Genomic DNA, 14,079 nt, shown 5'->3' with positions numbered 1-14,079 from the left:
CCACGTCCCAGAGCCAAGGACACGCCGTTACACAACCCACACTGCACCCAGTCACTGCAATTAGAGTGGCTGTCAGAGGGAACTGAGGACAGGACTCACAGACACGGAGCCAGGAAAGCCAGCGATACTGTGCCATGAGCTCGCTGCCCCTGGGGAGGTGTAATGGCAGTAACAGCTTCTGAACAGGGCAGAGCCGCGCCCGGGCCAGGCGGGGCTGAGCAGAGGCTGCAGGGCAGCAAATCTCTGCTGGTCGGAATTAACAACTTGGAGAACTAAACATGAGGAGCAGTAAAAGAGGAGAAGGGCACTGAGAACAGCACTAAAAATCTCCATGGGCAGCACTGCCCCGCCTGCCTCCCGTGCCAACGAGGTGGGTGACGAGGCAGGAGCAGTGCAAGGGGAGGGCAGTGCCAGCTTTGTGCCCAGCCATTCCTCACAGCACAGACCCGGAGCAGCCCTGCAGCTGGGCAATAAGCCTGTCTGCACTTCCCAAGGTCTGCTCCTAAACGTTTATGGGAAGCCACTTGTCTGTCTCACAAAAATATTCCAAGACTCTAAATTGCCTCCCATTGCCCCACAAAGCTGCCACCCTGAGCGCTCTCACAGAGCAGCATATAACGAAAAACCCGAGTGCCTCCATGTCTTCATTTCAGTCCAGGACAGGACGAGGAGCAAGCCCTGTTCCACCTGCAAATGTTCCCAGAGGTTTTTTGCCCTTGCTGCTTAAGATCATGAATCAAACTTTACGTGGCTCAAAGGTGGGGGTTTTGTCTTGCAGGAGGAATCTTTGAGTACGCCGATGGCCCCAACACCCAGGTGATGAGTGCTGAGGAACAAGCCTTCCGATTCTCCGCCAACATTATTAACAGGAACAGAACTTTGTTGCCTAACACAACCCTAACCTATGACATCCAGAGGATACACTTCCACGACAGCTTTGAAGCAACTAAGAAAGGTAAGAGCAGAGCAAACGTCTGAGCAGCTTTGTGGCCATTTACTCAGCACAAGAAAGGTCTGGTTTCACCGGAGACCCAGCAGCTTGTTCTGCCTTGCTCTCACCAGAGATCTGGGTGAAAACTCCTCCTGGAGCTGACCTTCCACAGGCCTTTTAATACAAGGGGAACAAGTACTTTTTCTTCCCTCTGCAAAGCTCACAAAACTCCTTTCACAGCATTTGCTCTAATCCTGAGCGAAGGTCTGGAGGCCAGGCCTGTGTTTGTGCCACTGTATCCCTGGCAGTGTTCACATCCACGGTGTGGATATTCTGTTCTTTTACTAACAGTCAGTTTTGATTACTGGATAAAAACAGCCCACTTGAATTACTGAGGGGGAGGGAAGAAATGGGACTGCACAGCAAGGGCTGGGGGACTGGTGACCTGAGGGTTCATGGAGTTTGATTCTGGTTTGGGAGAAAAGAAAACCTGCTGCCTGAGCCTGAGGCTGTTGCAGGGACATCACTGGGATGCTCCCATCCAGCCCAGTGACCCCCTTTTCAGCTGGTTTTGTGGTGGAGGTTCCCTCAGAGCTCTGCCTGGCACTGCTCTGTGACTCTACCCATGGGTGCAGACCCCACCTGCCATAACCCCTCCTCTCTCTCTGACTCATCACTGCTGTAATTACCCAATATCAGAGCTGTTAAAGCCCAGGAGTGTCTGTTCACCCACTGTCCCCTGCCCAGGGCAGGCACAGCTGTCTGTGCCCAGTGCTGCCCCATCTCTGACATCCCCCCCTCCCTCCACCAGCCTGTGACCAGCTCGCCCTGGGGGTCGTCGCGATATTCGGACCTTCCCAAGGCTCCTGCACCAACGCTGTCCAGTCCATCTGCAACGCCCTGGAAGTGCCCCACATACAGCTCCGATGGAAGCACCACCCTCTGGATAACAAGGACACTTTCTATGTCAACCTGTACCCCGACTATGCCTCCCTGAGCCACGCCATCCTGGACCTGGTGCAGTACCTGAAGTGGAGGTCAGCCACGGTGGTGTACGACGACAGCACAGGTAGGGAAAGGGAAAGGAGGGGCCTAAAGGAGGAATCCTGGAGATTTTCTGTCATGGGTCTCTTTGGGAGCCTCTCCAATGAGCCTTTCCAGGGGCCAAATGACCCCTCGTGCAGTGATGGGTTCCCAGGAGTCGTGGGAGCCCCTGGGATCTTTCTAAGCATTTAACTCCCAAAGCTCTCAGTGAATGGGGGACTCCCAGCCCCAGAGCTGGGGGGGTTCACTGGCACTGGCCTGGGCAGCTCAGCCCAGCTCCTTGGGCACCACAGCTCCCCTCTGCACCAGCAAAGCCCCGGCCGTGGCTGCCATGGAGGGGGCAGTTCCCAGCCAAAGCAAAAGCAGCTCTGGAAAGCTTTTTGTTTTCTGGCTAATTCTGTAACGCAGAGCTGACAAAGTTTCGTCACGTAAGGGAAGCTGTTGATGGTTAAACAAAGCAAAGCGCTGCCCAGCACTAGAGATAGACTCCCAAAAACAAAAGCCACACTGGATAGCCTGTCCAACCTAATTCCACTAAACCAAATGGTTTCTTTAGGGGAGGGCTGATGAGAACACAGTTTGACATTCCTGTTTTGCAAATGTGGGTCACAGTATGTTCCCTTCGTGGCACATTCTAATGTGTTTCTTGTGCTATGCAGAGGGACACGCTGCTCTCTCCCCCCTTGCAATAGGCATCTGCTGAAATTCTCCTTGCAACACCAGATTCCAACTATTCCTGCTCTGCTCATGCATCCAGCATGACTTTGTGCCTAGTGCAGGAAACAGAAATGAATTCTGAGGGCAGTAGGAAGTTACGAGTGACCGTAACTTGTGATTAAGTGACCGTTACGATCTACACGACTCATAAATCCAAGCCCATTCCCCGTTTTTCCCTTTGGCTGCTGTGCATGGTAAACATGCAGATTTTAATTTGTTGTGTAGCTGATTATCACATCCTGTCCTTTCTCAAGGGCACATCTGCTTAAGAAAATTTGCCATGATCCCAGAGGTGTCAAAGGTTAGGACCGGCCTGCTATTCTCTTCCTGCCTAATGCAGGGACCCTGTCCAGCCCTCCTGGCTGCAGGGCAGCAGGGAACCAGCTGGAGAAGCCATTGGGTGGTAGAACAGCTGCTCTGGAGATATCTGGGGGTTCGTGATTGACCCGTGACACCCTGGCTGTGACACCCTCCAGCAATGGCCATTGGAGGGAGGGAGGGAGGCAGGTCCTGAGCTCATTCCGTAGGGAACAGGGAAGCATGGAGCTGCTGCAGGGAACAGGGAATCACTGAGCTGCTGCAGGGAACAGGGAATCACTGAGCTGCTGTGCCCGGCCCACGGGGAGGGCAGGCCTGTAACGCTGTGGGTTTGTCTCTGTGGTGCCAAGGCCTCATCCGGCTGCAGGAGCTCATCATGGCCCCGTCCCGCTACAACATCCGCCTGAAGATCCGGCAGCTCCCGCTGGACACGGACGACGCGCGGCCGCTGCTCAAGGAGATGAAGCGGGGCCGGGAATTCCGCATCATCTTCGACTGCAGCCACCTGATGGCGGCTCAGATCCTCAAGCAGGTGAGGGGGCCACGGGGACGGGCAGGAGGGGCCACCGAGGAGCCCCTGGGTGTGGGGTGGCCCCACTGGGGTGCAGCTTCCCCTCGGCCCCATCCACAGCCACACTAAAAGCTGCTCCGTGTCCATCCTTCAAGGATGCTGGTGGGTTCCCATAGAACATGGAGTTTGCACTGACAAACTGGAAGCACTGAAAAGCGACTGTGGGTAAGAATGAACAAAGGCTGCAGGAGGAGAAAGGGCTGTGCTGAACACGGTGCCGAGCCCAGGCTGGTGCCAGACAATTCTGTGACTCTCTCTGCAGCTGCACAGCCCCAGCCCCAGCCCCAGCCTCCTCCATCCAGAGCAGAACTTGTGGCTCTCCCAGCCAGGCCCAGCTGGGAGGGCACCATCCTCTGGCCCTTCCCCAGCACGGTCTGCAATTCTTGGACTTTAAGCCAGATGTCAGTGATTTTCCATTCATTTGGGCTCTCTCCTTTCTTTCTCCACGAGATCCTTCACTGGCATTCTTGCTGCTCATCCCAGCTCCTCCTCATTCCCAAATGCCTTTGGATTTTGGGGTCAATATGAGGCAAAGACTCTCACAAAGATACTAAAAGCCAGCCACTGGAAGTGTTGCTCCTCTCAGCCCAGCACGACACCACCACACAGATTAAATAAATCCCCTGAAGGGCTGAGAAAGAGAGCACAAGGCAAGTGCCTCCTTCTGCAGCCTGCTTGATGCAAAATGAAGGGAAGTGCTCAGAGAACTTGGAAAGCCTGGGAGGGATTATTACAGAAAGCAATAGAAGGGGCTCATTGTCTCCTGCCTGTGTTTTCCCGTGCTGGCTGTGTTTGGTGCTGCTCACTTGTTATGCAGTTTATTATAGTTTATTGTGCCATCTGCTCTGCTCATCACTGCGAGTGCAGAGTGAGGAAGATGGAGGAGAGGGGGGACTAGGGGGAGACAAGTCTCTTTAAGTCCTTCTGGCTGGTTCTATGTGTGTGTTGGGTTTTTGTCAGGTTCTGAAGCCATGCATTTCAGCTTAACAACACTACACAGAGTTATTTTTACTGAGGGAAATACTGTGAAGCATTTTCAGAGCCTGGGAAGGTGCACACACCCAAACCACAGCCCGAGCAGTCTCTGCACGCCTGTCTGCTCTGGTGTGCAGCACCAGGCAGGCTCACAGCAGTGCACCATGATCTGCAGGTCACTCACAGCTGCTCAAGATTAGAAAGCTTATAAACCTCATATTTTCCTCACCTTCCTACCTGTATCAAGAAATGCACACCTAGAGGTGCCTCGTTCACTTGTGGAACAGCACTTTTACAACCCAAAGTACAAACTGGGCAAAGCCAAAGCCATCCACCTCCTGGAGAGTCAGTCCCTCCCATCCTGCCCCAGGTTCTCCAGCCTTCCTTGGTTTTGGTCCCTGGTTATCACTCCACATGCACTCTGAGGCTCCCCCACAGCTCTGTCCTGAGCAGCCCCCGCAGGGCACAGCTGGGCCTGGCAGCTCTACAGGAGCTGCTGCTCCCACCCTGTGGCTTATCCACCAGCAGGATCATTTATTCATTTCCCCACAAACCCAGATGCATCCTGCCCTGGGCTGCCGGTGCTGGGGAGCCAGAGCCTCCTTCCTACAGCGGGTCTGGGCTCCTCACCTATGTCCAAAATGATCCAAAATGGACCCAAACTGGAATTTCATGATTTGCCCCTGATTGCTTTCCCATCTCTAACTGATGCTTCCCATACTGAGGTCCCATTCCCTGCTCCAGCTCTTTGCACCAGGGTGTGCAGCACGGAGGGAGCTACAATGCAGCCCAGCAGATCCACCAGCCAGGCAGGGATGGGGGGAACGGGACAGGACAGCACGTGGCCCCACAGCAACAGCCTCCAGACCTTCTAAAAGCTACTCCCAGAGCAGAAAACCTGGGTGAAATCACACGCTGGAGTCACAATATGTAGGCTTACAATCCAGAGCCTTTCCTTTTCCCCTGTTTTTTGATGTCTCACTTCTTCTCAGACTGTCACTTCCTTCCTCGGAGCTAAATTCCGCCCTAGTAATTTTAACAAAATCCAAGGGAAGCAAATGTTACCGGCGGGGACTTGAAGTCACTTTCCCATGAGTGGGGATTTTAAAGTGCTCTTGCATGTGTTTTCTCCAGAAAACATGCTCACAGAGTCAGCATCCCAGGCAAACCCATGGGAATCTCTTTCCAGTCACCAGCCACCAGCTCCAAGGTGACCTTGTTCATAGACTCAAATGTGTCCCCCTGTGTTGTGCAGGGTCTGGACATGGTCATCCAGCCAAGGCCCCTTCAGCCCACGCCTGTGCTCTGGCAGAGCTGACAGGACAGCCTGTTCTCTGCAGTGCTCAGCTATGCAGAGCCCAGCAATCTGCACGAGCCATCCTCTGTGCCGGGGCTGGCAGGAGCCTCGAGCTGGGCTGGCCAAGGGCCCTCGGGTCTGGGACATGATTTCAGAGGGATGAGGGATGGGGGATGTTCCCACTCCTCATCCTTGTGCCTTCACAGCCCCATTTCTAAACCAGGCACTCAGTTAGCATCTGTCTGTCATGCCCATGAAGGAGGGACAGGCAGAGTCATGACACAGGTGGGCACTGAAGGGGAAGGGATGTTATATTCTTTTATCTACTTCACTAACCTCCTTTCCCTCCTCTCCTCAAGGCCATGGCAATGGGAATGATGACAGAGTACTACCACTTCATCTTCACCACCCTGGTAAAGTATCTGTCTGTGCACACACCTCGTACCCTCCCTGCTGGGTGGGGTGGGGGTCCAGTCCAGGTGGGCACTGCAGTGGGGTGGGAAATGCAAGGGAACCCTACAGAGGGGGAGAGCAGGGCTGGGGTCACCTGAGAGATGGCAGTTCTTCCTTCCCCTCCTTCAGGACGGGTCATGCCTATGGAGTAGCTCTGGCTGGCACGGGCGTGGGTTCTGGTTTCATTTCCCCTCCCAGTCCCTTTGGTTTGGGTGCAGCTGCCTGGGCACTGGGGTGAGCACAGTGAGTGTGCCAGGCTGAGCTCCCTGGGCACTGGGGTGAGCACAGTCAGTGTGCCAGGCTGCAGCCCCCACATGGGGTTTGGTGGGACCCTGTTTCAGCAGGAGCTGAGGATGAGCACTGTGTGCCCTCCCAGATCTCCCTGCAGAGCCAGGAGCAGCCTGCTGTGGTCCAGAGTTCATTCCTGCAGGTTTATTTTGCAGAGGATGAACTCAGCCTGACATTAACTCCCCTCTGTTAAACATGGGCCAGTTCCTCTCTGGCTCCTGGAGGCATTTGGCTTTCCTGGCAGGGCCACTTGTGTCTCCATTTAAGATGCTATTGTCTAGTCTACTGTTGAATTTTGTGTGATTTTGAAAATCCAATTTATCTTTTTGCCTTTAGGAAAGAAACAGACTAAACTAACCCTTAAAAACTGCAAAATTTATTTTTCAAATGCAAAAGACATTTTAATTACCCCTGCTGCCATTATCTATTCCAGGCAGCTTTAAGCATTTCCCAGATAACCTCCTATTAATCAGCCCCAGCTGAGCCTGGAGTACATTTCATGTGTAGGTACAGCCTGGAGGTGGGAAAAGAGGAATTATAATAAATTAATAGATAAGCAATCACAATTAATGCCACTTTCCTGAAATAACAGTTATATCATGGGAAAGATATTTTAATCTGTCATTCCTTAAGGCAATGTTTTCCTAGCTTGCAATGCCTGTGCTTCAGCTTCCCCAGTACGAGACCCATGGGGTGCTAATGAATTAGTCTATTATGTTATACTGAATGTTTCTAAAAGGTCCCCAGTCAATACTGAGCACAGTGTATCAACACTTGGCATGAAATGCTTCAACACTTTGCTAGGCAGCACGACTACAGTTCACTGACTCCGGCACAGCCCCATCAGCCTTTTCCACAGGAGGAGGAGGAGAAGGAGGAGGGGGAGGAGGAACTGGGACTGCTGAGCCCTCATCCCTGGCACACATAGCTTTGACACCCAGGTCCCTGCAGGGAGAACCCCTAAGCTGCAAATCCTGGGGGTGTCTCAGCAGTCTGTGAAGTGAGTCCTTGCAGATGTGCCAATTCCCAGCCCCCTGGACAAAGCTGTGTCCGCCCAGGGCTCCCGACCAGCCGTGGGGGAACCTCCCCCGTGGGGGAACCTCCCCCGTGGGCTCCACACCGGGATGCCCTCCCTGGACACCCCTATTTCCACCTCTGCCTGTGGGCGCAGGAGGTGGTGAGGATCAGTCCCCAGCACTGCCACCACCCCGAGGAACCCGGGATGGGTTAACTGGGGAGGAGGGAGAGCACGTGCCAGGAAGGGGGAGAGCATCACAGGAACACCGAGAATGAAATACAGGGTGTGAGGGGAGAATTAATCTGCAGCACAGAAAATAATGAGTGAAAGGGAATGTAGATGAGGTGGAAAATAGAACCAGATGTTTCAATTTGTGGCTGTGCAGGAGCAGAAAATCCAGAAGAAACTGATCTGGTGATTCTCCTCCACACCTCCCCACGCCCTGACACTCAGCTGGTGTTCTGAATTATCCTCTGGTTCCAGGAGCTGATAAATCAGGCTGCAGCTGAGATTTAAAGTGGAACCCAGAAGTGATCTGATGGGAGCTTGGTTTCTATAGGAACTTGGTGAAAGGAAGGGTCAGTGGGGAGCAGCAGGGCAGGGAGGGCACCCAAAATGCTGGCAGGATCTAAGAGATGGCCAGAATACAAACTGAAGTGTCTGATTAAAAGTTATGAATCTTGAAAAAACAGATTTATTCCAGTGGGTCAGGCACAGGAATGTTGCCCTCCCTCACAGCCAGCTGACATGAGCACCTGTCTGAGGTCAAACAACTGTATTGGCCCTTAGCTGCCCTAAGTCATTTAAAAGTCACCATCATAGCCTGGTTTTCACGGTGCCCTTTAACAGAACATGCAGGTCTGAACTGCAATTTTTCAGGGGGAAAAAAACCCACAAACACCCAAGGCCTGACCTCTGTTGTGGGGTGATTAATGACTCAGTCCTCACTGCACCTGCAGGCTCAAGTACTGCATCCATCAGCAGCGAGGCCAGGCCAGGCTTATGGGAAAGATCAAACCCCCAAAGCTTATTAAAGCAAAACAGCCGCAAGAACCCTCACTCCCCCGTGGAGAATGAAGTCTTAGTTGCTGGCAAGTGCTGCTGTTGTTCTGCTTTGCTTAGGGCAGCGTGTGTGGGACTTCTCCAGCCCTCCATGGGCACAGCAGAGCTCACTGCTGACGGATGCCATGGCCGGGTGGTCCCACAGCGTAGCTGTGTCCACCAGCACAGCCCCAACAGAGAGCACAGCCCATGCCAGAGCACAGCCCCATCCCAAAGCACAGCCCCAACAGACAGCACAGCCCCATCCCAGAGCACAGCCCATCCCAGAGCACAGCCCCAACAGACAGCACAGCCACAGCCACAGCCCCTCGTGCTGTATTTCACCTCTTTTTCCAGGTCCTTGTGAGAGCAGTGAATGTCTCTCCCATACTCACCCCCACACCCCATCACAGAGGACAGTGCTGTTGCCCTCCTGCCTCCCCCCTTTTTACTACCATCAAATGCCTGCAGAAGTTGTTCAGGGCAAGCCCTGATTAAATATGTCCCATTAAATATGTTCCCATTAACAAAGCCATTACACATCTCCTGCCTGCTGTCTCCACTCACTGCCTGGCTCAGCCCCTCGGGAGCTGCCTGGATTTGGGGAGCAGAGCAGCTGGACATGCTCCTGCCCTGCTGTCCAACCCCAGCCTACTCAGACTAGCTCCTGAGCACTGCAGTTAATCCCTGAACTGAAGCTGATATTCAGACACGCGGAGAGCCCAGAGCTGCACCAGAGCAGTGCCCCCAGTGCCCCCCAGTGCCCCCTCAGTGCCTGCCAAGCGATGCTCACGGGCCAGCAGCCAGCAGAGCCGAGCACTGCCTGGCTCTGGGCTCTTTACATCCTATAAAGGGCACCCTCATTCATCTGCAGACTGTGTAGGCTGGTCGGAATGTCAAGAAATGCGTCTTAGTTCCTCTTTGATAGTCTGCAAATTGGTGTTCTGCATTCAGAGTGACTCTGTCATCCACAGCACCCCGTGGGCTTCAGCACTCCCAGCAAATCCTTCGTGGAAAGGCCCCCAGGAGCTTCAGATACAGGAGTTCTGCCTTATCCTCCCTCCCTGGGTCGCAAATCTCTTTTTTCAGGGTCACAGGCAGTGATTCTGGTTTTCTCCCCACAATTTATTTGTCTCTTTCAAGCAGAGAGCAAGTTCTTGGCTCTTTGGTAGGAGTTCCCTTACGCTGTGTGTGTGGGAACCTGCACATACGGCACCCAAATTCCACCAACACCTCCAAGCCTCTGCAAGCAGAGAGTGATGGCAACAGACGGCACAATCCTCTGAATTCCTGAGGGATGTGTCCTCCCTCCCACCTTCTGAGTGCTCTGCTGTCTCGCTCCAAACACAGACACGAACCAACGCAAAAAACTCAAACAAAACAAAGCTAAACAAAATGTTTAAACCGGTTTCTCTCTTTTAAGGATCTTTATGCATTAGACCTAGAACCATATCGCTACTCTGGGGTGAACCTGACCGGCTTCCGGATCCTCAACGTGGAGAACCCCCACGTGTCCTCCATCATCGAGAAGTGGTCCATGGAGCGGCTGCAGTCGGCGCCCAAGGCGGAGCTGGGGCTGCTCGATGGAGTGATGATGGTACGGGAGGTTCGAACAGGGCACGGGGGCTGGGGGTAGGAAAGGCAGCAACAGTCATTAAGACCTAAATGTTACTTTTATTGGCTCTTGCACCAGTAAGAACTCACCCCAGGTATCTGCCCCGAGGTAGTTTCTTGCCTTCTGCAATAACTGCCCCTCCAAGCAGCGAGTCTGGCAGTGGAGCCCGAGCCCCACTGCTGTGTTAACACTCCTGCTCAGCCCCAGCTGCCAACAGATCTGCCCCCAGCAGAGGCAGCCAGGCCTGTCCCGGGGGCTGCCATCCCCCCTCAGCCCCGGGAGCAGCAGCACTGGTCTGTGCTGGGAGCACCAGCTGGGCTGAGCCAGGCAGTGCTCAGGTCGGTGCAGGGACAAAGCACCAAAGCAGTGCCCGGAGATGGGTTGTGCTGCAGTTTGATGACTCCTTTTAGGGTCTGATGGCAGCTCTGCTCCGCTGAGTTACTGCTCGGAAGGTACAGCACCTGCTCGCCCATCTGTCTTCCCTGCCAGGCCGTCCCCGACCCCGCAACTGCTGACTGCTCCCTCCTTCCCTCCCTTCAGCTCTGCCAGCACCAGCCCCGCCAGCGGCACAGCCTCCCAGACTTTCACCTTGAAATGGCTGCTCGGATCCCTCCTGTTCCTTTTGTTGTTGGAGGAGCCCACACAGCCCCCTGGCTCCCCTGCTCAGCTGAGCCCCAGTGCTCCCCCAGAGGGAGCTGCCTTGGATTTGTGTTTGCCAGGTGTCCATCCAGCGGGGGCGAGGGCTCAGCTGGGCATTGCAGTCTGTAATTCCCCATGAAATTGCCTGGACATGTCCTTGCCCCGCTCTTCCCCAGCCCCAAATTCACAAAGCCTGTCCCTGCTGTGGCCCTCACCCCCCCCACGGAGGCAGGTCAGGCTCCTGCTCTTCATGCTCGGGTGCTGAGGGAAGGGAAGGTCACGGGGATGGCTGCCAACACTGGAGGATATTCTCCATGGCTACGTCCTGTTAGATGTTTGCCCAGTTATTTGCTATGTTATTTTGGTTTATTGTGGTTTATTATGATGCTGCTACACTCGCATCTGGTTTGTGGATCTGTGAAGCCAGCAAATAATGCATTTTCACTAGGAGGTCTTACCACACTGGAGTGAAAAATAAATCCAAGTCTCTTGATCAGTGTTTGGACGTGAGATAGGGCATCTCAAATTGAATCTAAAACCATCATATTACATGGAAGAAAAAAAAAGTTCCCCCTAGTTGAAATCACTGAAATGCTGAAATATGTTACAAATTCACAAGGTCCTGATTTTGGTGACAGTTTGGGTCATTTTTGAAAAATTCTGTGCCCATAAACAAGCCATTTAACATCCCTGTTTCTTATTTTTCCATGTATAAAATAGTGTGGAAAATATGTTCTCATATAGGTTTTTTTTGCACTCAGACAAAACAGACTCAATAGGAAAACTCTGTTACTATCTTCTACATTTAGAAATCGCTGCCTCCCTGTTTGACACCACAGCAGGAAATGTGCAAGAAACAACCAGAATAGCTGCTCACAGACAAATGACACTTCTAAAAATCACTGATTTTAGACAGAACTACAAGTTTTTGGTCTAAAGAGCCAAGGGATAGTCGGTGGGACACGGACAGAGGGACCCTGGGGTCTGTGGGTGTTGGCAGGAGGTAACTCAGGGAGGGTTCCACCTTCTCCTACGACACCTCACGGCCCCCCCCGAGTGCCCCCTGGCTCGGGGGCCACTATGGCCACCCTACTGCTGCCCTCCCTTTAGACAGACGCTGCCCTGCTGTACGACGCCGTGCACGTGGTGTCCGTGTGCTACCAGCGCGCCCCGCAGATGACGGTCAACTCCCTGCAGTGCCACCGCCACAAGGCCTGGAGGTTCGGCGGCCGCTTCATGAACTTCATCAAGGAGGTAAAAGCGTGGCTGGTGACCACAGCAGTTCCCACTGAGGCAGAGCCTCCCCGGCAGGAGGGGCCTGGCTGGGGATGCCCGCACGGGGATGGGGGGAGGAGGCTCGGCGGGTCCGGGGTTAGGAACATCCCCTGCCCGGGCAGGTACAGCTGGGTGGAAGCACAGACACACACCAGGCTGCCAAGGGCACCCAGAAAAAAAAACCCTCTGCCTTCAAAATAACACCCATGCAGCCACACCAAAACATCCCCTAGGAGCTGAAACCTCCCATGTGTCACTGAGACTGGCCCTGGGGTGCACACTCAGTCTGCAAAAACAAGCCCTCACCTAGGGAATAACAAAGGCAGAGCTGGGAGGAGACACTGCACACCCTGAGAGCCCTCTTTGTGATAAACCCCTTATTTACCCCAAGTGCTTTTTAAACTTTGGCGCCTGTGGCTCTTCCCATGGTGAGACAAGGGATTGGCTGCTGTGTCGGGTGTGTGACTGGGCCACATTTATAGGCTGGGTATAAAACCCTTTGAAGTTTTCAAAGAGAAGAGCAGAGGACACTGTCAGTCGTTACTGTGGTCTGGCTGCTGTGTCACCTGCTGAGCCCAGCGGAGCCGTCGGTGCCATGAGACTGTGCCCACCCCAGCACTGCCAGAGCTGTACGTGGAGCACACAGAGCCAAGGGAGGAGAACAGGAGAACAGTTCCCACTGCAGAGAGAGAATGAACTTTTCCCTTAACAGGCACTGAGGATGGAATCTGTCCTCTCCCTGCCTCTCTCTCCTTTTCCATGCTTTGTTCCCTCTGCAGAGCATCACTCCAGCTGGCTGCCAAAACAGAGTGTAAATAATTTGTTTGGTTGGCTCCTTTTGCAAATCACCCCGCGCCTCACACTCCAGTGCCTGCCTGTTGTTTTCCTCTCTGGCACCGTGTCAGCCCGTTGCAGGGATCAGCCTCCTCCCTGCTGCAGCCAAACACACCGGCACTGCTCCCTCCAAACTCCTGAGGCCAGAGCAGCCCCAGGCTGGGTCCTCAGCCGGGCTGTGCAGCCCCGCAGAGCTGCCGGGCTCCACACACAGCTGTGTTTGCTCCAGTTGGGCACAGCAAACATTCCGTGTTTTCCCTGGCTCCCGGGGGGCTCCACAGGCAAACCACCTGCATGCCCAAGTGAGCAAACACGAGCCCTCCCAGGACTCCTGGGGGGGTGAGGCTGGGAGCAGGCTGTCGCTGCTCCTCAGGAATTAATGAGGGAGAGCCAGAGCAGCGGATCTGCTGGGAGACACGCCAGCCATTCCCCCGAGAATGCACTGTGCCACTTCCATCACACGGGGACATTTCAAGCTCCCCCACCCATAAAGGAAACACGTTTCCCAGTGAGGGGAGCACACGGGGCTGTGCAGGGGGGACAGCCCGAGGCTCAGCTGGGGATGCGACTGCAGAGCAGCAAATCGTGGCAGCAGCCTGGCATTCCCACGGGAGCATCCCCTCGGGATGGTGCTCCAGCACAGCCAGCACTGTCCGGGGCAGCACAGGCACTGCACACCTCCTGGTACTGGGAGCAGCTGGTACTGGGGCTCTCTCACCTCCTAAATCAGAGACATTAATTCTGGGGGTGCTGCAAAGTCTACAGTGTGAGAGAAACAGAATCCCAGAATAATTTTGGTTAAATCAAATTTAGGCATCTTTACCCTCAGGTCCTGCTCTGAGCAGGACGAGCTCCCCAGTCAGACCAGGCTGTGCAGGACCTTGGCCAGCCAAGCATTGAAAATCTCCAGGAACAGGGTGTCTCCAGCCCCACTGGGCACCTGCCTCGTCCTTGTGCTGCCAAAGAGTGAACCAGGGACTCCGGCAGCACCCACCCCCAGACTCCTGTGCCCGTTTCCAAACCACAGAGCCTGCTTGCACGGACAAGCTCTTGGCCCCTTCTG

General features: G+C 54.2%; 1 protein-coding gene across 1 annotated transcript in view; it reads left to right on the top strand.

Moving 5' to 3' along the window:
• Positions 1-14,079, top strand: part of GRIK3 (glutamate ionotropic receptor kainate type subunit 3) — a 95,623-nt gene that overhangs the window by 46,314 nt on the left and 35,230 nt on the right. Inside the window, exons 2-7 of the mRNA XM_017828426.1 lie at positions 779-955; positions 1,743-2,000; positions 3,361-3,542; positions 6,213-6,266; positions 10,077-10,250; positions 12,018-12,161. Of these exons, the coding sequence (XP_017683915.1) occupies positions 779-955; positions 1,743-2,000; positions 3,361-3,542; positions 6,213-6,266; positions 10,077-10,250; positions 12,018-12,161 (989 nt within the window). The remainder of the gene's footprint in view (positions 1-778; positions 956-1,742; positions 2,001-3,360; positions 3,543-6,212; positions 6,267-10,076; positions 10,251-12,017; positions 12,162-14,079) is intronic.

Source organism: Lepidothrix coronata, unplaced genomic scaffold (genome assembly GCF_001604755.1).
Source record: "Lepidothrix coronata isolate B3197 unplaced genomic scaffold, Lepidothrix_coronata-1.0 Scaffold147, whole genome shotgun sequence".
Taxonomy (NCBI): Eukaryota; Metazoa; Chordata; class Aves; order Passeriformes; family Pipridae; genus Lepidothrix; species Lepidothrix coronata.
Note: the sequence above shows the minus strand (reverse complement) of the source record. Positions and strands in the feature narration are given on the sequence as shown.